The following is a 25709-nucleotide window of genomic DNA, read 5'->3' on the forward strand; positions in this document are numbered from 1 at the left end:
AGAAATTTCCCGGCGTAGAAGACACTTTTACTCGGTGCAGAGATCTGTGCCAAGCCCGTTTTCGTAAAATCACAACTCAGGCATGAAACGGTCCTGTAAACAGCGGTTACGAAACTCGGCAGCGTTCGACGAGCTGTCAGGCGACAACTGACAGGAACAAGTACTTGCGAGCACATAAGTGGAAATTAATGGGTGCTGTTTCAAATCGGCGGCCGTTCAATCCACTCGACAGTCCTGTTCGAAGCTGGTCCTTACGTCGCCGCTCATCATTCGCCTCAACATCCGTTCCAACCGTTTCCTAACCACCCGTCAATAGCCGGTCGGTCCTCAAAGTTTGCCTAATGAGGCTCATTCAGCACGACTGGACTTGGTACACGCGGTCAGGGCATCAATCCCATTATCAGGTCCTGGTACCAGGTCAGCAAGCCTCCGTAACTGTCGTCGCCTACGATTCTACCACCTGATCTATTCTATCCCTCTGTTGCCATCATACGTTTCAGTAATGAGCCACTAATTGGCAATTGCGTCAAATTGCACCCTAAACGCGCCCAACAGGATTCTGTCCTCGTGCTGTTACACACAGTGCCCTTTTAGACGACGAAAGCGTTCTTGCGTGAAACGAACAGCGCCACTCTGATGGTCGTGAGTGTTATAGCTCAACGTGACGTTTATCGTTACGGTTCTCGAAATCGATTCACGCGAAACGACTTGATGCTTTCGAAATGCGACTTTGAGAACGAAATTCTATCCTTAGAAAGCAACAGCGACTCTCTTCGTGAAATTACTTGAGTGCTTCGAAAACTACAAGAAATTCTGTAGTTTGTTGTATTTTGGAAATATATTATTAGTATTATTCTGACAATATATAATTTGTGAAAATTTATTTTTATATGTCTGCTCTTCTTTTTGTCATGTTATTAATATAAATATTTGAAGACAGTTGTTTTATAATTTAAAAGAAGGAAAACGAGAGTAGACTAGAAAAATAAAATTTTTTTATACCTTGTACATTAAACGAATACCTATTAATATTATATCTCTAAAATATAATGAAAAATATTTTCAGAAATTCTTCGATCAATTTAATGAATATTAGATTTTTTAGATTAGTGTTAATCTAAAATTAACTATGATAATAAATAATTATAAATGTTAATAAGTAATTAACTCATAATAATATAATATAATAATCTGTGTTATGTAAAATAGATTTTTTTATCGCATATGATTATCAATTAAAATATATCATGCGCTTTAATGAATGAAAATTGCCACAAAAATTCTGATATTCTGACGGAACCGCTAAAACTGAAGTAATTGTCAACGAAAAAAACACAGCCTCCGTACAGGAGTAACGCCACGCAGGTGTGGTCTGCGGTAATAAATTACCCGTAAGCGGTAACGGCGAGCTGCGACGGTCAGGTGCACCGACAAAAACCAACTAGAATGGATTATTAATTACGATATTACGTCGACGCGCCATCCGATGGGACCGAAGAGCTCGGGGAAGAGCCATGGGGGTTGAGAGACGGGGGATGAAGGGACCGGTTCTTCGACGGTATGCGCGCACATTGTCCCGGCAATGGGATTCTCGTCTAAATTAGGCAATTGTTGGTCACGATGAAATGTACTTTTCCCTCGTTGAATTGAACATTCAATCCCGTTACAGTGCGAAACAACGTTCGTTCGGTCTGCCACAGGTCCGATTTGAGCTCTGCGGATTTTCAGAGGACTCGCGGACACGGTTGGATAATTATTTCATCACCGATAAAGAGGAACGCACGAAAAGAGATCATTAATGGCACTTTCCTATCAAGTATATTAATTTCCATCATTAATCGGTGGGAATTGCGAAATTCTGTTAAAATAGATAGAGTCCTGTTAAAATAGATTAATGTACGCGGATGCTTTCCAGGGCAATTAGTGTGGCGAACGTAATTATTCTATTTAAAGCCACAATTAATATTAATTCTTTTGGGATGATTTTGCTAAACTAATAAGGAATATTTTTTCAAGTCTACCAAAAGATTAAGAGTATGGCGTGTACAAAATAATATTTTATACACGTCATACTCTTTTAATCTCTAATCGCAATATATTACACTTTAATCGCCATATGCGTGCGCGTTCTCAATTTCAACAATAACGAGAATAAATAACTGACATGTTGTTTATAGGAAACCATTTGCAAAAAGAGCGGAAATTCATGATAAAAATTACGTACGAAACATTGCGACAGATTGCAGCATTACAAAATAAAACCATTTCATCTAGAGGAACTATTTAAACGATGTCCTAGACTTTGACATTGCAAATTCTAACGGTTTCATCCCTGCGTTTCATTTGAATGATGCCCGAGATGCTCTCTTTACGAGATCGACACTTTAACACGAAAAACTTCAATCAATATAGACACAGAATAAAGTGCATCACGTTCAATTAATTCAGCCCATACGTTTATATCTGATAACCACTGTATTTTAATCGAGTGCAATGCTCGTAACAATTATTACCGACGTTATATTTTGATATCGCGAGTATGCGCTTTTCATCAATTATCCAAACGAAATATGATAGCTGTGCATAACAGAGAAAAACAAATTCAAAAATATAATTAGTACTAATTTATATGTAACATCGGTGTACACATCAACCGAAAAAAAAGCAACGTTTCTCATTTGTTCGTGTGGACTTTAATGAACATTTGACCGTCGTTAAGGGCATCCGGGACTTACCTTCATGATCTGTAAAAACTTCAACTTCCGGTGGAACTTCTACGGATCCGCTCTCAGTTTCCAAACTCCAGTAACTTCAACATTCATTTCTCAGTTGAGTCACCTCATTAACTTCACCTTGCAATTTAAATTCAGATCTAATTTTGCTACGTCCATCCCAATATCTGTCCCGGAAGCTACGCGGTCATTAGAATATTTTGAAGTTCCTTTTTCGCTCTTTCTCCCTGTCTTTTATATCTCCATCATTATTTTTAATTCTTTCGGTTTACGTGAGATATCGTTCGAAGTTTTCCAATCCTCTTCTTCTAAGGTCACAAAAATCTGCTTGATATTCCAAGCAGCTTTATCTTGAATACTTTACATAAAAATTTTATGACGGGACCAAATGAAACTTTCATATTACAAAGATTACTTACGAAATATCAGTTTTATTTTTTTTTTTTTTTCGCATCAATGATCTTGACTATCCCATCATGCGAACCCTATAAAAATAAGTAATCAATTTAGAAATTCCTATGATAAATGTTTACACTAAGCGCTTTCTGTTATTAGACTTAATTGTTCACTACTTCAAATGGATGTAACAATGTTGTTTTAAATTGCTATGCCTGCTGGCTCAGTTCATTCACACTTCTCACTCATTACAATTGTTTGTTGTCTGTATATACATTTTGTGTATTTTTAGAGAACTTTCTATAGATAACGAACTGTTCTGTTGTTACCACAACTATCGTCCTATTAGTTCGAATTCCGATATAACGTAAAATTTCGTTCCTCTATCCGCCATGCATTATTACGAAGGAAAGTTCACTCCGAAATTAGTAAACCGTAATAGGAGGGAATATCAGAAGCAAGCAGAGTCAACGACAAATGGACGGATGGATAAAGTATATATGTGAGATACGCGACCGCTAGTTGCGTTTGTCATACCGATAATTAATAATGCACCGCTCGGCGCGACGACTGACCGGCGAATTAAATGCATTAACGAAGATAATCGGGTTGCGGTGAATGCCAAATCGAAAATACACCGGCGGGGAGTTATTGAATGCAAACGAGGCCACGATCAATCATCCGGCTCAGCTACTGGCTTTCGACGCCCATAATGACGTTCCGGCGCTTTGCATCGCAATCATTGATTAGGGAGAAGGAAAAGAGGAGAAGAGGGAAAAGAGAGATAAAACGCGAATGAGTTCTCTCTTAATGGACGAGAATGAAATTGAGAAGAATTAAATAGATGATGAAACTCAATTGCTCACTTTACACAGCAAATAGTGTATTGAAAAAAAAAACCATTATTGTGAAACCATTATCGTCATAAAATTAATCGACAATGAGCAGTAAGCGCACTCCATATAAGTTATTGCAGAGCGTATGAATTGTCATATGCTGATTGCCAAAATTGGGAAAGTTACTTTATAAGTTACTTTTTAGGTTATTTTATATGTTCGTTTAAAAATATGTTTATGTAAAAATTGAGTATAAAAAGTTACACAAAATTAAGGCAAATAATAAAATATATATAATATAAAAAAATAAAATACATTACACTCAATTTCTATAATAAAAAGTAACTTATAAGTAACTTTCTCAATCCTGCATAACGAAAAATGTCGCATAATCGCACAACTATCCTTCGCTAATCTTTAACTCTACATTACTTGCGTGGAATATTTTTAATATTCCAATATATTACATATATCTCAGCTTTCATTATTCTCTGACAATTTATAATTAAAAATTGATAATATTTTAAACATCTCTTAGATAAATGAACATTTTGTTTAATTGTGAAACAATTTGCACTAAATGTAACGATATGCATGGATGGCATTTATAAACATAGCATTCATATTTTGAAATATGAATTTTATAATTTTAAGGTCAGGATCGAATTCAGCGACTTCGAAAACCCTTGGAAAATAAAATCTTCCATAAGTTATTATACTTTGTTAGAAAGCTCCTTCAAAGGATTTACGACATATTGAGAAGCAGTGATGACCTACAAGATTAAAAATAACTATGATTGATTGAGATTCCGCTACGATAGATCGATTTAATTTAACGCATCGATTTGGAACGCACAATTTAACAAAAAGGACGGAAACTGTACACTTGAAAAATATTACATAACATGAAAATGTACGAAAATACTATAGTATATGTATATTATAGGTTTCCATAGTATTTTTGTATGCAATACTTTTTACAAACAAAGCCCTAGAGCAATGACGAGTTGAACGATAACGGACGAAGATAGTAGAAATCATTAACTCCTCGTTAGCATTGCGCGTAGTGCCTTTACTGTACATCCACGCTCGCATCTTTCGACGCACGAACGCTTAGGCAGCTTGAATTTCCAATTACCGTTCCTAATTGACACCACTGCTCGCAGATAGCGTTAGAAACTCACTGCTTTTATTTTCGCATTCGCTTTGTTGCGTGCATGCTCGTTCGCGAGACCACTAAATAATCCCGGTACCACCCTCGAACGCGCAGATTTCGCGATCGGCGACGGCGGCGGCGGTTTCGCGATTTTTTTCCTCTCTTTTTTTTTTTATCCGAGACATGGAAAGGGAACAAAAGGCGATATTCGGAAGGATCGGAATGATTAATTACGCGTCGCGGACGGCGGCGACGACGGCGGAAGAGATGGCGATGACGATGCGCCGTCGGATGGTGGATTCGATTTCTGGAAGAAGCGGCGGCAACAGCCGACGACGACAACAATCGCGTACAACATTAACGTACGCTCTATTCCTGATATTGTGCACCGAGTTAACAGTATCCCACTGCTGCTACGTCTTCCCGAAAGGTATTCCCGGAATGGGCAACAAACAGTCATCCCTTTCATCTCCTATTCTCGTCGTCGACAACAGAATCTACATCGTCGTAATCGAGATATTGCACGGCAATCTTAGAGGATTGGATTACACTACATGAAAGTGGTGTACATCAGAATTTCCGGGAAGTTCCCAGCGCACATTTACACATTATTCTGCAAATTAATGGCTGTACGTTCAGCGAAAAAGTAGCTTTGCAATTATTGTAAAATACGATATGCCTAGTTTTTTCCTCACTGGATATAAATGTATAAATCAATTATATTAAAAAATCTTACAACAATTATTTGTGCAAAGCTGCTTTTTCGGCTAAACGTAGCCATTGAAAACTGAAACACGAGTCTACACGTGAATATCTGCAACAAATATCTACGGTGCTTTTCTATTTCTTTCCTCGATCGCGCTCTAAAATTGAAGAGTGTGTACTTGGCACAACCTGAAGCATTGATTAATAATTTATGACAAACTTTATTATGCCATGGCTTAACATTATTTAATAAAGTTTATACATATTGATTATTACTTAATAAAGCTTATTACACATAGCTGACTCTTGAAGGTCATAATACATTTTCATATAACGATCATAGAGTGATTTTATATTATGAAACGTTATAATCATTTTATTAAGCTGTAATTAAAACAACAAAATTTAAAATGTTTTATAATTTTGATCATTTTTTTAAGACAATATTTTATATCTAATTTATATTCCATATATTTTTATGCATACATTCATTTCAATAAATATATAACGTGTACATTTTCACTTTTTAAATATTTCGTTATTACACACAATATAAATTTATAAACAGGTTCTTATTCTGAATATATTATACATTCTAACATGAAAATTAAACATCTAAAGTGAACTTTTTTTAATTCTTTAATGCATGGAATACTCATATCAAATTTTAAAAATTAAAAAATTTTTTTAATTTTTGGGGTGAATTTCGTTATGACGTATCAAAAACTCTACCTTTTGAACAATAAAGAACAGTTTTACACAGCCCTTATTCCGTTTTTTTGCGGAAACTTCGTGAAACACAATAGTGAAAAGATGAAAAATTATACATTAATAGAAGAGTTAAAGTCAATCACTTAATACCTTCGATTATATTCAGATACAGAATGATTAATTTTCTCTCAAAGAATAAAATATGTTGCTTCTTAACAAAAATATCCGAGTCACCACGAAAGTTCTTGTGTGTCCCGTGTCACGTCGTGCCAATGATACATGCAGTAACCATCACGTCCACTTTCTCGAGAAATATATCTCGTCGGTTACGACGTCCATCTACAGAAATATTCAGTTGGGTGCTACAAATTTCTCTTATGTGCGATAAAATTTTAATGGAGCACAAACTGTCCTTCTTTTCTCTCCTTTTCTCCCCCCCCCCTCTCTCTCTCTCTCTCACGCATACACACGCATGCACACATACATACTCTTTCAAGTCGACCTTTAGGGATTAATGATCTGGCACGTCGAGCCGCGCGATGTCCTGCAGGCAGGACACGCGCCTCTGTTTCCTTTTTCCTGCCGCCGCACCGCCAAAAATGCGGCGGCGCGTAAATTCCGTCGCGAATGAATCCCAGTGGGCGATAGTTTATTCATTGCGAATCGCGCGGATTTAATTTCACGGCCCGTAACGTACATACAGTACGTACACGCGCGTCTGGCGTGTTTACGGCCTGCAATTACATTTCGGCGGCGGTGGTGCGGGCTAGCGTTACGGAAAAAATATCATTGATTAAGCTCCGCGGAAATACGGTGGATTTTTCACTGTATTTCCGTACTACGTGCGTACATGTACTACCGATAGAAAATGAATCGTCGTGTTTTGTATCATTTGAATAGAAAAAGCAGCACATTGCGTCAACATTGCATTATCATAAAGACGAGTTGTAAATAAACGATTAAAAATAATTGGGGATCAGGTGTAAAGTATAGAACAAGTGACACAGAATACGATATGTTATACATTTTTCACGGACGCTGCAGACAATTACATCGAGATTTGTTCGTGTTATTTGAAATTTCCAAAAATGGTCGTATCTAAAACGAGATAAATACAGTTTAATATACTCTGATTGCAAAAATGCACGGACTTATTATTATTTAGGAAAGATTGAAAAAAGAAAAAATAAATATTATAAAGCCTTCTTTAAGCAATTTATATAATTTATATCAAGATTCAGGATAGAACTGTATAATTTTGTAATTTTGTGACGTATGATAAAAATAGTATTTGAAGGAAACATTTCAAGAAAATATCAGAAAGTATACACATGTATAGAATTCGTATATTAAAAAATGTATAATATACATTCGGATAATAAAATCATAGATAGAATTCTATTCTGAAATCTGACATGATTATATAGATCGCTTAAAGCGGGACTTTAGAACGTACTAAGTTTTCAGAGAATGTATAAATAAGTAAATACTTTGAGACAGAATTCAAGGATTGAAATATTTACAAGCTGTTCTGGTATGTTTTAAACTAAATTAAATGTCGAAGACGTACAGATACAGTTTGCGGGTAAACATGACGCGAATGTTCGCAACTCCACGGCATTCCGGCGGGAAACACAGGTCGAAGGATTACATGCCGCTTGGCATTTCTGTCGTAAACTGGATACGCCAATTCCAATCTGCAAATACAAGAACATTAAATTCTACGTATGATCATTCTCGATCACAAACATACGTCGCTCGATGTAATGCCGTTGATCCTACTCATCCTACCCATCGCTGGCCTTCATCTCGTTACTTCGAAATCGAAGCTGTTCAATAGCTTCCGTCAATGGGATTGACCGTAACATCGAACTGCTCTCGTCAACGGATTATCGTGCCAATTCGTTTCCGGTACACATGCATTATCAAGTGGACCAGAAGAGATATATGTCTTGCACAATGCAGGTCTTGCGTCCGATCCATTTTCACTTCAACGAATTAAATGTGTAATAATTGACACAGTTATTATCTAAGCCATTATTTAATGCACATTTATTTATTTATTTATAAAATATTAAGAAAAACATTATAAATAATATCAATTTTTTTTTCAAGAAAAATTATATATCATATTATAAATTATTCTAAAATAATGTAAAACATAATATCGGTTATATGAATAAATATATGTATATATAATATTTTATAATGCGCATCATATTTTGAAACTAATAAATTATTAATTATTGATTAGATCATAATTTAATACGCTTAAAAAGAATTAGCAGAAAATAATTGCCATGAAACATTATCATATAAATTAATGTAATTATCACGTTAATTAATGCCAAATGCTTCGGTGCTTCCTTTTGCAGAAATCAAGGATCCCTGCGAGAAGCTGAATTGCTCGCAAGGTTCGCAATGTGTGCGAAGCAGGGACGGCAAGGAGGCGACCTGCCAATGCTTGGAATCCTGCCCAAATTTGGGGGATCACGAGGGATCGGGACCTGTCTGCGGCACGGACGGGATCGACTATCCGACGCTGTGCGACCTAAATCGAGCCGCTTGTGAGAAAGGTGCTAACATCACCGTGGCATTTCGTGGTAAATGCGGTAAGTGCTTCTATAGCGAATGTACGAGATGAATGTCTCGAGTAAGCGGATTAAAAGAAATAACATGATGGCACAAAAAATTCCTTTGTAATATAAATTCTATTATCGCAATATAATTTAAACAATTTGAACAAAAATAGATTACCTGGGATATTTTCAAAGATAAATTTATGAAATATCAAGTTTGATTATAGTTTCATAAATTATATATGTATAGCTTAGACAAACAAATTCGCATTAAATATATGTGAATTAAAATAATAAATTAAGTATATAGTTACAGCGTGTTTTGCTTTCGCTTGAATTGATTAAAACTAATGATTAATCATTATTGCACTAAAATAAATTAAAAGATATATATAATATATTTCCGCAAAGTAAATAAATCGAAATTAAAATTAATGTATTTCCATTAAAATTTAAGAATGTTAAATATTCGTGAACTATGATTCTTATCTCTCTGATATAAACGACACGAAATCTGTTTTTAAATTAGCTTATATATATAATACGAATTAAATATGCAGTTTTACTTTATTTTATGATAAAATCGACTTTGAATGCGTATAAAAAGTTATGCGCTGTTGTTCCCATATTGTACCATTCTTTAAATCGTTATTTCGCGTTCACTCGTATTTTATTATTTGTTGCCAACAAGTTACCAATATTCCAAACAATTCACTGGTTTAGATATATCTGTTTAAAGCGCCGTTATTTATATTTTCCTGTAGAAAATATTTCGTTACAATTATTTATATTTCCGATAAAGCGATTTATTAGCGGCAAAGAGACCCTTCTAATCAATCTAAATAGTTTTTAACTCTCTTTATCTATATCTACATCACTTTATCTATCTGGATAGAAATTAGGATCTCCTATACCGAATGTTTCAAAAATTTTCTGTTCTCTTACAGAATTATTTCAAAACTGGACTTGATCTTTTTCAATAATTATAGTAAGTTTTAAATATTAAATGAAAGTCAAAAAGAGGAAGTTATCTTTATTTTTTTTAATATTAAATACATTATGTCACATCAGATGAAGTTTCCTCATGGAATTAATAAAAAAATAAAATATACTATATTAATCCTTGGTTGACATGCTGTCAACAAAATTATTTGAACTCTCTGAAACTCAATTTTCTTTTATTTTGTAGATCAAAAATGTTTATAAAGAAATCTCTGTTTTTTCAATTCTCAAAATAGCTTACATTCAATAAGCAAAATAAATACACTTTATCCAAAACCAACTTATGAACTAATTTTTTTTTAAATATCATATCTGAACAACAATTCTGTAAATTTTTAACTTTTAATATTGAATTTTTTAAAAGTTACAATTTTTCAAAGATTTTACTCACTTTTTCTCTATTCATTGAATTCAAGAATTTTTTTCACAAAAACTGTAATGAAATTTCAATCTAAAACTATTTGAATGTATTCTACTGACCTTAAAATTGACCCATCATTTTTTTCATATTGATTGGATTTTTTAAATAAGAATTTGTTGTTTAAACATTGCTCAGGGTGTGAGCCACCCAGTGTGTCAAAAAGCGAACCGAAAAAAGAGATATGTCATGAAGGATTAAGTTACACTTACTTGAATTTATTCTATTATGATGTCAATGTTAGATTTTTAGATATTAATAACTAACAATAAAATTATTGCCGTTTCTCTTAAACAAGCTATATGTAGTCTAAGACATTCTACACATATATCCGCGCCTTAATGCGCTATATTCCACACAGCTGTCACCGTTCGTGTCCACAAATAGTCGTACACATGCCCACGAATGAGAGAGTTCCCCCTCATCTAACCTTCCCTTCTCCCTATCATGGAAGCAGTACAAACTTGGCAGGCGTTTAATCAACCGAGTAGTAAAGACAAATGTTTGATCAGACAGGTAGCTACCGAGAGTAGGCCGTGTTTGCTTAGGATTAGGTAAGTCCATCCTTACCATTTTCCCTTCGTTCTTCCTTCAGATTGGGTCTTCTTCATAGCACTGCTCAACTCGGCACGGTAGACAGTAACAGTTACATCGCAGGTTATAATCGCAGTTGCCGGTTAACGAGCTAGTTAAATATGTTGTTCAACGCGGTTCCAATCTGCCTGCCCTCTTTAGGAATAATCGTTAGGAACGTATAAACGTAAAGGACTATACAAATAATGACTTTAGAATGATTTGATAATGATGGAGAAATTCAGAGCAAAGCTAATGCTAGTTGTAATGAACTCCGTTTTAAGGACAAGAGCGATTCCACAGCGAGTCTAAAAAAATTATACGGAAAGACACTTTTGTTGAAATATCTAAAAATTTAGCTAGATATAAATTTAAAAATAATTCGATTGGATTATTAAAATAATTAGGACGTTCAGGCATAATGATAATACTGAAAAAAAATGTTAATATTTTGGCAATGGATTTGTGGCAATGGAGTGTTAAAAAAATATTATTTCGATAGTCCAACAAAATTATTTTCTGACTTGCACCAAACAAAATTTTTAGATTTTCAGGAAAAGCTGAATTTTCATCAAAACCGTGCATAAATTTATTTTTCTAAATATGTCTGCAGTGTATAATTGATCTAAAAACGATTTAACTTTGTTTAGGAGATCAAAAATATCTATATTTCCAGCCCACGGAAATAATAGTTAATATAATTATTTTCTGTTTTTTATTCTGTCTTTTAATGTTTTTAAATCTATTTTTGTGCAGCATAATATTGTTATAATATTTTTAAATTATTTAAAATTTTTTATTAAAAGTCACAATAGTTGTAAAACAGTTTTTTCACATGAATTTATACTCTTTCTTACTCTTCTCTAAAAGGTAATTTTTTTAAGGTTTGACAGAAATAAGTGACTAGTGTACTTAATGGTTCAACATTGCACTGTATAAACTGCAATTTTAATGCGTAAAAATTATAGATGATCTTTGAAAGGACTGTACGGGAAAATGCACGCGAACTTTTAATGCGAAAGCATTACAACGTACAGCTAAAAGTGCAGATATCTCATGTTAGAATCACACGCAGTAGAGCGTCATAAATCCTACGAGCGTATAAAAAGTGATACTTGAAAATATAATAATAATCTTCGTAGCCGTATATATGTATGTGTAAATTCGCGGCGCTCGTCGTACGATGCAATCGTAGAGCTTAATAACAGTCCGCGACGTACACGGTAAAAGGAAATGTAATAGAGACGTAAAGGCGATGGAGGAATCGAAAAGGAACGAGTTGCGCGCCGGAAGTTTACAAAGATGAACGTCTTCTCCTTTCGTTCCACTGTTTCTGCCGTCGTATTATACCAGGAACAATGAAACGCAATATCCGGCCAGGAATGGTCGAAAGCGAATGACGAGGTGGAAGGCAAGAGGGCGAAGAAAGGAGGAGGGGAGAGAAGACTCAGAGTTTCCTCAGTCGGGTTCTCCCGTTGGGGGCGGAAAGCCTATAGTACAACAATGGAGTTGCCCTTTTATCAATCGGCACCAATTGCGACTACCCCTCCCCTCTCCCTTTTATAAACGCCGGAATCAATAATAAATTCTCCTCAAAGTGCAACCTCGCAAAATCTAGCATTCCCCTCCCCCGTCCCCCCCTCCCACCCCTCATTCATCTCATCACATAGATGAAAGGTTGGTTGCTCCAGGCATGAATCTGAAGTGACGGTACGACGGTACGATAAATCAAATTAACTCCCAAAAGTTTCGAGACTTTTCGGTTCCCCTTCCTCGTTCGCCGATGCAGCTACTATTTCGCGGTCGTGATTGGATGGCGAAATGGAACGTGGAAAAAGAGTAAGCGAGATTGAATATCCGCGTCTGAAACTCCGTGCAAGAGGGTTAAAACCTCCGCTGCAGCGGAGCAGCGGATGTCGAGCCTAACGTAATTATCGATTCCTTACATAAGCCACTTTTATTAGCATCGTAAATATAACGTGAAGAGAAATAGTATATAGTGTTGAAGCATTTCTTGACAGTTCCGACTTAAAAAAAAAAACTTATAAAAATAAAAGGAAGTAAAATACTAATATATCAACTCTGAAGGAGAAAATTGCAGATCTGTCAGATCAGCAGCTGCGAATAAATCAAAAGTTCTCTTTACATAAACGAAATCCACAATTGTATTACTTCTGCTGCTTTCTGCTAGTTTATTTGGATTATTCGTTTTTTATTATCGTCGAACGTAGCCACAATGTGAATGTTTCAGTGCCGTCTCTCGTATATCATACTTCCGTCGTCGGTAATGGCAACGTATTGATTAAATTTTTATTTCGCTTTCTCCTGGAAATATTTTCCCAACTCGCTTGCGCCCTGCTTCGTCTTCCGAGCGAGTTTCCTTCCGTCGTAAAGAAAGGAGTGCCTCTATCATCTCTATCCAGCTCTCTATGCTCTTCTCTTTCGCTTTCGTGAGACACCGCCCGCAAGTCGCTCCCGTCACGCATATCCGACCTCGAGAAAAAGAAAGAAGCACGCTATTCTCTTCATGCTCGAACGTGCCGAAATAAGGGTCGACCGGGAAAAGGTAGAGCCTGCCATGAGGGAACGTCGGATTCCCGAGGCGTGGCACTTCAGAAATGGATTCAACTAAATTCTCACACTCGCCGAGCCGGGGCTGAGACGTGCCGAGATGCGCTCGTTCTCGTACGAGGGCGAAAAGACGCCGAGAGGGACGCGTGATGTAAACCTGAGACAAACCAACAAGCAAATGTGTTTATCTACGAGACCTCTTGCAAACGGGACTCAACGAGTCGGAAATTTCGGATGATGTCAGGTTCGAGAAAACGATTCTCAGACGAGGAAACGAAAGGGCATCTATACGTTGAGGATCAGCGCCGGGGAAAAAAAAAAGGGTGCGACCGCCGGAGACGATCTCTCGCGCCGAGGGTTGAGCACGAGTTGACAAGAAACGACCGGGAGACGTAAGTAACGGGTGCAATCGGTTATCGATGATCGCGTAAGTGTCGATAGCGAGATTGCGCCGCAGTTGGATAGAAGCAGCAAGAACGAATGTTACCGTCGTTAAAAACTGGCGGTGACAAACAAGCTGCTACTCAACAAGATTCGCGCGAGTTCGATTACAGGTGATGAGAGAGGATATGAGCATTGCGCTCATCAGTCAGAGAGCCGCTAACGAGCTCTAGTTACTATGCTTGTCGGCCCGGAAATATCATCGCTGTGAATTAGGTATTAATCATGTTGTCATATTATCACTAACGATCTAACGGAGTCGCTAGAAACGAATGAAGCAGCCAATTTTTGGTTGCGTTAGATTATTTGCAATGTCAATATAGGATTCCGATAGGCTAACGCAATCAAAAATTGACTGTTGCAACCAATTAAAAAAGCTATGCCATATTTTACCATCTAATTTGCTGCAGCAACCAATCTTTTTTTTCAATGTAAGCATCGTATGGTGTTAAATCCAAATTTTCTGTACAAGTTAGTGCACGATTTCCCTAATATTTTGTTGCTAGAAATATGTGTCGGTGTTAAATCCATACTCATATTTTTTTAGAGCGTATACGATTCAAAATTCAGTGCGGATCGCAACGTTTTGAATTCCAAAGATTAATGCTCTCGCGCTTCAACGACGGTTATCGTCGACCATCAACCGCAATATCTCATGAAACAAGTACCGAGACAGCCGCCACTTTCTGGCCGTCTTTTGACGCGCTCGTAAAAAACTTATCTTTACACGAGCAGGCAATTTGTCCAACTTGCACCGCCACTCGAATTCAACCGAAATTTTACGTCGTCCGCAACCCCGTAAATTGCGTCTTGCGCCCTTACGCGCTCATGTTTACGCGTTCGGGGCCTAAGTGGCGCAGAAAGACATATATATATATATATATATATAGAGAGAGAGAGAGAGAGAGAGAGAGAGAGAGAGAGAGAACATTCACAGAAAAAGGCTTACGCGGAGACGAGAACGTGAATAAGCCGAACAGAGACAGCTGCGCGGAAGTCGGAGCGTACATCAAGCCGGAAGCACCGCGGAGGTGCCGTTAACATAAACCCAGTTATTGCTCCCCAGACATAATACCCTTATACCTACACCCGCGTAATGTCAAACCGTGTCTCGTATAAGTTCCCATAGTTTCCGGAGTCACGCGAAAGGAAGGGCTTCCGGATGTTTTCCGCGACGCGGTCGCCACGAGCGTGAAGAAAAACCTCGACAAGAAGCCTCGACGGGATTTTAGCTCCAGGAGGGTTTATACCTTGTATATTATGGCTTAAGTGCCATTTACCCTGCGCTTTATTCTATGCATTCTGTTTGAATTTTTCTCTCTTTTTTTATTTATTTAATATATAAAGATACGGGGGAAAAAAAATATATACAGTCTTTCTCTCTCTTGAAATCTTATCGCAATTCGCGACATCGTTTCCAAAGGCAAGCAGACTTGCAAACTGGTAAAATCGTGAAGACGAAATGGATGACTTGCTCTGTCCGTGGATGACGGTGACGGGCAATTTACAAGGCTTTTACCGAGCGCTGAGTGATTTTGAGATATTCCCGCTTGCAGTACTTGTAGAATACGGGAGAGGTATGCGCACGGTATCTGCACATGAAAGGAAGGCGTCTAAAAAGGATCGATATTTGCAGTTGCTTTAGCGGAAGCAACTAGGATGCACTCTCATATGTGCATAAATCGGTTGCCTCACGGGCGTCTCTTCTATTTGATAATCACCTCAAGGAATGGTCCTCAATTCATCAGAATTGATAAATCGAGAATCATTTGAGAAGCTTGTGTGTTTTCTTATTAGAATAAAACGTTCTTTAAATAATTTGCCGCACAACAGCATGTTTCGCGATTATACATACTGAGAAAAAAGTGTTCAGTATTTGTGACTACAATTGCATAGTAAAATAATCAGGATTAGGAATATTTTTTATAACCGTAATATTATAGTAATAATGATAATATTTAAAGACGAAAAAAACCGGTTTTGTTAAAGTATCTAAAAATTTAGCTAAATACAGGTCCGAAAATAATTTTGTTGGACTATGAAAATAATTTATGGACACTCCAACAGTTTCTAGAATGTTAAAACTTTTTGCAGCATTGTTCATTATGCTTGAGCGTTCTACATAACAGTTTTGATAGTCCAACAAAGTTATTCCCTAGTATCTAGTCCTTCTAAATTTCTAGATTTTTTTAGCAAAATTATTTTTTCCATAGTTAAATTATGGTAATTGTAACAACATTCTTTTCTCTCAGCGCAATATTTCCAAAATTATTATTGTCCGCAAATAAATTGATACTCCTGTCACGTCTCTTTCCTTCGCTAAATTAAATGACAATTCACCAATAATGCAAGGAATGTGCTCATCAGTCACTCGCGTCGCGATATACCGCATCGTGTCGCCCGTCTTTGCACACGTTCCACGGGAGATTCCAGCCGTCGAACAGCAAGTCCGTCGTCCATACTGAAAAGGTCTTCCGACAGCTTTCACGTCGTAGCCCCAGCCCGATAATACAAAGAAATCCGCATCAGGGTAATGTCGCGTGAAGTTAACGCGCCGGCGTAACCATCCTCATACTCTTGCTCCCTCCCAAGGGATCAGATCGTGGCCGGTGTTTCGATGAAGGCTGCAGACGGACGAACGGGAAAGAAGCACGATGAGAAATCCCATTAAGGCACTGAGATCTTGAAAGGGCGCGATGACATCGTTCTATCTCATCCGATGCAAGCGATAGAAACGATATAAGGACCTCTCCCCATCGCACGGAGATGGAATTACGAAGCGATGAAAAGGATGGCGAGGAGTATTCTCGTCGGCCATTAATCGTTCATCATCTCGAGATCTGAATGAGATGGAACTATATGGAATGAACGATAAATAAAAGAATTTGGGAGTCTGCCTTGCTTACTAAGAATATAATTGAATAGTGAAATGATAAAACGACAATACTGGTCATCTCGCAATGGTATATAACGATACTTTTCCCAAAATCGATTAGTGCTAAATTCAAACTAACTGAAGCACCGACGAAGGAGAACGCCCGGGTTTGAATTACGGAAGGGTTGAGTTTAGTCGCTCCACTGGACTGTAACTCGAGCTAACGCCGAGAAACACCACCACTGCCGGAGGAGAACTTGCCTCGTCAGCTGCTGGTATATAAGGCCGAAACCTAGCTACCGCCTGTAGACAGGAAACGGAATCTAACTTCCTTCCTTCCTTGGTCGAGGGAGAAGATTAATCTCGGTACCGTGTCTCCTCCAACTGGACCATACGGTCCTTGTGACCTTCCATCATTATCCGCCTAACGTTATGTAGGTTCTCTCGATTCTCGTATGCAAATGAAATTCATAAAAAGAGTCACAAGAAGGTTATTTAAATTCATTCGATTTCGCCAGGATTAGTAGTAATTCCCAAAATGAGATAGAAGAGCCGATGGAATGCAAATGAAACTTTTAACACGCGGATCATTTGATCAATCCTTATAATTACTCACGAAGTGAATCCTATAATTGAGAGATAATTAAGAATCCCTTTTGCCAGAAGTAAATAAAGCAGAGCTAAGGAAGAATAATTTTCCTCTTTAAGGAAAATTAAATGTTTTTGTAATGCTTTTCAGAAAGCTGGAGAGAACTCTATTTATTCAGCATAAGTAATCAGTATAATGCACGCATCATCCATCGCACATATGATTGATTCGTGCTTTTCCCGATAATTTATTTTATTGTGTGTCGATACTGTTAATTGCGAATTAATTTTCCAGATCCATGCGGAGGCATCGAGTGCTCAAAACCAGAAGTCTGTCAGCTGGATAGTTCGAGGCAACCAGTCTGTCGCTGCGGGGAACAATGTGGCCTGGAACTTTCGCCGGTTTGTGGAAGCGACGGCAAAACATATTCGAACGAATGCAACCTTCGACAGGAAGCCTGTCGCTCGAGATTACCGCTCAAGAAAATCTACAACGGTGCATGCAGTTCCGGTAATAAAAATTATTAACATTTCTTACTCGACATGTGAAATATGACGGCAATAAAATTTTCAGAAAATTGTTTAAATTGCTTTCCTGCATGCGATTAATTGTTGCACAGTAATGAATAATTTTTGATTGATGATTAATAATTATACAAGAGCCATTCTAAAAGTAAGTAATGAATAATTTTGATTAATGATTAATAATTATTCATTTTATGATTAATAATTATTCGAGGGGCATTCCCATTATATTAAAAAAATACCGATTAAGCAAGTAGCTTGTGCATTGTAAAGTTTTTTTGGAGTATATTGGCAATATTTTTGCACTCAGAATTGCATTCACTGTAACCATTGTTAAGTGAGCAAATTTGAATCAAGGAGACGCCAATACAAGACGTGTCCGACTGTGAATTACATATAGTAATTCAGTTTATGATATCACACTATATCAATTGTGACTATGTTGAAAAGTAACTTAAGAATCAAGTTAATGAAATAAAAAAGTTCTATAATTGTGCTATATTTTATTTTACTTTCCTATACGATAGGGAAATTTACTAGTGTGAAGTTGGCCCCTCAATTTTTGAAAAAATTAAGTTTCATTTGATTGCATTTCATAATATTGAGAAAAAAGTGATTGTTAATTGCATAGTAAAATAATTATGACTAAAAGCTCCATTTTTATAATTATTACTTTTATAATACTAATAATAATTATTATATTTCTAGTTCTACAAAAAATATAGTTGGCACCAAAAATGATTATAAATTATAGTTAAAAATATATAGTCGACCCGAGGACCGTAAATAAATTATAGTAATTGCGACCATTTTTTTTCTCAGCATAATTTTATAAAAATTACAAATATTGTAATCGCGCGACAATCGCAAACAAATCAATAGTCTCTCATTGAATTATTAATTTAGTTTGTTAAATCCCCCCTTATTTATATAACTATCCAAATTTTGAAAATCTAATATTTGGAGACTATTGTAGACCAAATATACGATTTCTGTGAAATATTCTGTGAAAGTAAGAATAATCGTGACACAAGTCGTACGATCGTTCGATGTTGCAGGTCAAAATCCCTGCGAAGCAGCAAAATGCAACTTCTACGAGCAGTGCACGATCAATCGGCAGGGGATCGCTAATTGCGAGTGTCGTCCCGACTGCGAACCGATAATGAGGCCCGTGTGCGCCCGCGGCGGAACAACCTACACGTCCATGTGCGAGCTAAAGAGGCAGGCGTGTCTGACGAGGAACAACATCGAGGTCGCCTACGTCGGCACATGCGGCTCCAGAGGACCCTGCTCCGAGAAGGTCAGTCTCAGCTAGTATCTCACGTACGGAAACACGAGGCACACACTCGTGGTTTCCGCTTCCGTTTCCGCGCTCGGCGCGACGCGAGCAAGATTTCTTGTCGGATCCTCGGAATTTCGACGATGTAAATTATTGCTGTTGTTGAATACGTTATGATTCCACTTTTTTGCAATTTATGTCACTCGTTAGGTATTGTATTGCTTGTTGCATATTATTAGTTACATTAAGAAGATTATGGACTTTTTTTTTTATTAGTAGCGCCTTTTTTCGCATTATTACATTTTCCGTTTTTTATGCAGCGCATCTTATTTTACTTTTCTTTTGTACATCCGAAGCAACACAATTATATTCAAAATACGAACGTTAGCATCATATAATAAATTGGAAAATAAATGTTTAAAATATGATACGATTTTTAAATTATTTAGCAAATGTTACAAAAATGTAAGATGTCTGTAACGTATATTAAATAGTTTTTACTTGTTTAAAATACTAGTTAGAAATATTATTTATTTAAAATAAAATAAATAATATTTTTATACATTTCACGATTTTATGAAGGTTTAATAAACATAGGTCTATTTAACGTTTTTATTACAGCATAAAAAACCATTTCGGCTGAATGTTTTTTTAAACGTAAATTGTTTGCTTGAATACCTTTCTGCAATAAATACTCTGTTGACTCAATCTAGATTTACTTCCGGTTTTAAGAAAAAAAAATGTTCAGTGCGTGTATTGTTTGAGCATAATATAATAATTTCGCTTAGCTATAATAGCTTTCTTTAGCTTTCTTTAAAATATTCGATGAGCAATTCAGTTTGTGGAAGTTTTATTGAAAACTATTTCGTTATATTCAAGAGATTGATTAAATGAATACGTTATGTAAAGCACAATCAATGTAATTGATGTATAAAATTTACAACAGAAAATATTGGTATAAAATATTCTTGATATATGTTTGTTTCAATGAAATATCGGGTACAGATAAATCTAAAATAAATTCTGCGAAAAAAACGGAAATTTTTAATAATTAAAAGTAATTAAAAATTATCACAAATAAATCATGTCGGTGATGTTGACACGGATTATTTTCAATTTTATAAAAAAAAATAACGTGTTGCTATTTAAACAGACACAATTTAACTAGATTTAAGCTACAAACGTCATTGGTCCACAAAACAAGGTCCGTAATCGACACCGAACTTGCTCGCGAAATGGAAATTGCTCGATGTATTCACCGCAGAAATTGGAAAGGATCAAGAGCCCGATAGAGTGTGGAGGGAATTTCCTCTCTTTTACTATTTCTCCCTCTCGATACTTTCTCGATTCCCTGCGAAATTCGAAAACCCGAGGTGAGATCTTCACCATTTCGACGAGCTCCTTCGCCAAAAGCAATTGTCACTAATTGGATGACGCTGTGCCGGATATCTCCGTGGGAAAGCTAGTAGATACTAGCACGAAAAGGAACTAGGAGAGATCGAGCTCGATGAATTTCAGGAAGACATTCCTGTATTGAGTTTCTCATCCCATGTATTTCTCATGAACGACTTTATGGGCTATGATATTCTTGGTACAGTCGGCAAACTTTCCATTATCTAATTTATTCTTTGTTTACACTTCCACTGTATTTGCGTTCGCCTTAATTTCAGACAATTTAAGATATATTATGATATTATATTATATAAAAAAAAAAGACAACAAATTATCTAATTGTAAGATGTACAGTACGATGGCATAGTTAAGTATCTAAAAATTTAGATAAATACAAATCTAAAAACAATTTTATTGGACCATCAAAATAATTACGTAGAAAATTTAAACGTGATAAGCAATATATTGTAAAAAATTTTGATATTTTTTCAACTATTTTATATAAATCTTATGTAATTATTTTGATAGTCCAATAAAATTGTTTTCAGATTTGTATTTATCTAAATTTTATCTAATAAAATTACTTTCAAATCTGTATCAAGCTACATTTTTAGACACTTCAACAAATTCTATTCTTTTTTTATATGAATTATTTATGGTAGTAATAATAATTATATTGTAGATTTAAATTATAATATAATTATTATTACTAACATTATAGTATTCATATATCAATTTATCATCGACATTTTAGTACCTTAAAAAGTCGTGATGCTAAATTAAAAAGAAGAAAACAAGACGAACTACAGTAATAGCTTTTCTTAATGTATAACGGTGCATCACATACACAATCCCATATATAACTATTCGGTTCGCAGCTGTGTCAATGGGGCGCAATTTGCGCGGAGATCGCCGGCAATGCTGTGTGCGAATGTCCGACTTGTCCGGCAGAATTTCAACCCGTATGCGGCGATGATGGCATCAGCTACAGCAACGAGTGCAAACTTCGCTTGGAGGCATGTCAGCATCGACGGGAGATACGCGTTCTGTATCAAGGATTGTGCAGTGAGTATCTATCCAAAATAAATTTAAACAAGGGCTTATGTCATGCTCGTAAATATGCAGTTGTCGGTAATTCAACAACTGATTAAATATCTGATTCCATAATATAATAAATAGATAATTGAAAGACTCTCGATAAATTAATCCCTAAGCGCCACACTATAAAAATAACTACATACTTGGATATAACATTCCCAATCCAATTCGATTGCTTATAAAAATAAATATATCAAATGTCAAATATTATATGGAACGTGATGGTATCAAACAAATATATGCACCTTTATTAATAACAAAATTATAAAAGTAACGAAAAAAGCGTTGTAAAAAAAGCGAGATATGTCATACGTATCAAAAAGACGTTTGAAGATTAAATGAATAAAACAATAAGGCAAATGAGAGCCAAGCACTGTCGTTATTCGCAATATAGTCCGTATAATAATACACACAGAAAATAAAAGATATATTTTAAGTTTTATAATCAATGTTAAATATTCGAGGAGAATGTGAATAATAATTTCCCACAAGTAGATATGGAAACCTTCTCCGTTTTAAAAGAAAGAGTTTCTGGCGTGTTTTAATATAATATAACGAGACAATCTAATAATATAATATGTATATAAAGGCAAAGCGACTGAAAGCATTAAATTGCAATATAATTCTTAAACTAAAGAATCTCAGCTGGTTAATGTTAACTTTCCAGCAAATTTTTCTCGTTTAATTTGAGTATATTCAAATCCCAATTTTCATTTTCTAACAGCTTCCTTTGTTTCGCTTAATAATTTTGTGTCCATTCAATCGCCCGTTCTTTTGTCACGGAGAAAATATCTTGCCAGCAAGTTAATCTCTTAAATAGGTTCCGCGGAGTCCTTCGAAGGGTGCTCGAATTAATCACATAAAATTCTGAATTCCCAATCTGGCGGATTGTTCCACGTTAAGCGCTCTTATCGACACTAATATCGAATGCGAAAAATAATTTCCAACTCGCGGCGGGGCGTTAAGAGAACAAATCTGCGATTTTAATATGCCGGAGTGGTCGGACAGCAGGGGTTAATATACGGTCGCGTAACCGCCCCGGCAGCGGCGGTAACTTAAAACTTGCTACGACTAATTTGAATATCCGGCCCGGGTAAATTGAATTTATAACGGATTTCTGAACGATCTTAAGTAGCGCGGCGGCATGAAACTTGATTAACGTCGATGGCCTTGCGTGTTCCCTCAGAATTAAACATCGATCGATCGTCCACCTGCACATTTGCTTCCTCATGTTCGATACGACGCGATAAAACGACCGTAAAAATCGGCACTGATTTCAGAAAAGGAATGAATTATGATTCCAAACTGTATCAAGGGGGATCCCTCTAATTTTGCGATCCCTAAATACGATCTAATTAATTTTCAACGCACTGAAATGTCGTTGTACGTTTTATTAGCGTTTCTTCCGAGAATACGTATGATATGAGTGCCGCTTTTGATAAAGCTATGCTTCACGTCAGATATTTTCAGCGATACTACTCATGCAGCGGAGCATTTCTTTTCTTCCCGTTTCCTCCTCCGCAATAGGAATTCCGGGCGATATCGTAAACAACTTCATGCATACTGCACTCGACGATGCATCATCGCGGCTGCACGCGAGCTCGCGCTATTAATCTTCATTTTATTATTTTCTACGATGCCTTTAATAACGACGCCGTGCCCTCCGCCGATCCTGGGAGGGCGGGAAAACGGGAGAAAGGGGTGAGCGAGATTTCATCGACCGTGTACTTTACGACGTTGGCTCCTACCCTGCAATTTCATTCTTATTAATCTACCCTTCTCCCACTCTCTCCCTCCCCCTGTCTACGGCCTTCGATATTCCAGAAGCTATTATTAGGACCGCGGTCTCAAAAGGACGCGAATTCCTGAGCGATTTTCCGTTTTGTGCCCCTTTTCGTATAGCATTTGATAAATATTGCGCTTCAATCGCTTTACGATCTGCGTATTCATTCAAACTTTGTCATAAAACGTGCACTTTTGATTACAGCAATAACATAATTGTAACTGTTTCGTGATAAAATCTAAATATAAATCTAAATCTATATTAGGTTTTATCACGTTTCTATCAGTTGTTATAGGTAAGGAGTTAAAGCGCTTCAACTTGTAATTATATGTGTGATTCTGAAGAAAAAGTTTCATGTTAAAGTGCAAACTTGTAAAATATTGTTCCCTTATTTCAAAAGTAATACAACGCAAAAAACTTGATTTTCGAGTTATTGTTATGAATGAATTCGACAAATATTAATCATCAAAAGTGAATTAACTTAACTTCATAAATTTGTTAAAATATCATAGCTCAAAAAAGTGATATTTTAAGAATGGTGAAATAATAATGACAAAAATAATATTTACTCGTGTTAAGAGAATAATTCTTTTTGGTGATATTATTTGATTATAGTTCAATAACTTAACTGACAATTTAATTTTTTTAGTTGTCACTTTTTTTAAATAAGGGAAATGTAAAATAACTTTGTTTCTACTTCGTAGACCAAGAATTAATACACAATTACAATTATTATAATCAGTCCGCGATAGTTAAACATTAAATATTATACTGTTAAATATTTATGTGGTATTATATGCTCTCGAGAATATTCTGTTAACAGTCATTTTTCCTCTCCTGTAAAAATGAGAGTACCTCCGTAATTAAACGAGGAAAAAAAATCATTTGCCTTTCTTCCTTTTCCCGATTTCATCCTTCATCTTTATGGAAACTACTCGCCAACGAAGCGCTTTTCAACGCGAAACAAATGCACGACTCGATGCTGATTTTAAGGAACGGTTGCACGATGACATTCGGTGCTCATTTCCAACGCAAATCATCCATATTCGCGCAAGCATTCCGTGATAACTCTATGTAACCGCAAATGTCTAAAACATAGTTCTAAAACCACTGGCATATACTTCAGAGATATGTGCAAGTATTGAATAGTAAATGAAAATCATTAAAGTTTGCAAATACAGAAATACTTATCTATATTATCTCAGTTCATTATATGCATGTACGTATATGTATCATATGTGAATATAATTAATAAAATATAATATATATAAATAAAAATAATATAAATAAGATACAACATGCATAAGAATTAAGAGAAATAAATGTTGCTATTATAAAATACGCAAAAAAAAGATTAATGCAAGCAGTTGATGAGAAGATCAATTTAGGATGTAAACTTTTCGGATGTACTCGTGTTTGCGTCTTGTGGCCCAGCGCAGAAATAAACCGTAACATTTCTGATTTGCATCTTTATTAAAAAGTTCCACTTGTCAGCATACAACGCGAACAAGCACATTCCGCTATCAAACGGCAGATTTATCAAAAGCTCACGCCAGCGGGGATACGTTCAAACAGCGATTCCATCAAACCAGTCAACCCTACCGTCAGCCCCCTCGACTGACGGGGCTCTAAGGCTTAGAGAATATAAAATCGCGTACTCGCGAGAGTTAGTCTAAACACAAACAGTAATTTCCATCACAAAAATCTGATGAAATGGGATACCGGAACGACGGTGGGTGAAAGTGATCTTCTCTAGAAAGGAGCATCTACGACGCGATGAAAACCTATGCCAAGGTTTATCGAATTTTCCTCATATCACATGTACCTTCGGTGAACGCGTCGAAAAAGATTGCCTTGCTTTTTATATTGAGAGAATAGACGGTAGCTTAGAAATTTGAAGACATAAAGGGGAATGCAAGACTAGAAAATGGTAGAATTAGTTAAGAATGTTATAAGTTAAATAATAACATTTTACATTATAGAGCATTATATGAAATTAATGTATTAATTTATATGTTTTAATGTATTCTATATTTATTTTATATATAT

The 25709-nt window shown here is 36.1% G+C and overlaps 1 protein-coding gene across 1 annotated transcript in view; it reads left to right on the top strand.

Moving 5' to 3' along the window:
• Positions 1-5269: 5269 nt before the first annotated feature.
• LOC108753971 (agrin-like) overlaps positions 5270-25709 on the top strand; it is a 48422-nt gene continuing 27982 nt past the window's right edge. Inside the window, exons 1-5 of the mRNA XM_018495965.1 lie at positions 5270-5550; positions 8912-9148; positions 17879-18094; positions 19167-19408; positions 21658-21844. Coding sequence (XP_018351467.1) covers positions 5304-5550; positions 8912-9148; positions 17879-18094; positions 19167-19408; positions 21658-21844 — 1129 coding nt within the window. The 5' untranslated portion in view covers positions 5270-5303. The remainder of the gene's footprint in view (positions 5551-8911; positions 9149-17878; positions 18095-19166; positions 19409-21657; positions 21845-25709) is intronic.

This window comes from Trachymyrmex septentrionalis, unplaced genomic scaffold (assembly GCF_001594115.1).
Source record: "Trachymyrmex septentrionalis isolate Tsep2-gDNA-1 unplaced genomic scaffold, Tsep1.0 scaffold74, whole genome shotgun sequence".
NCBI lineage: Eukaryota > Metazoa > Arthropoda > Insecta > Hymenoptera > Formicidae > Trachymyrmex > Trachymyrmex septentrionalis.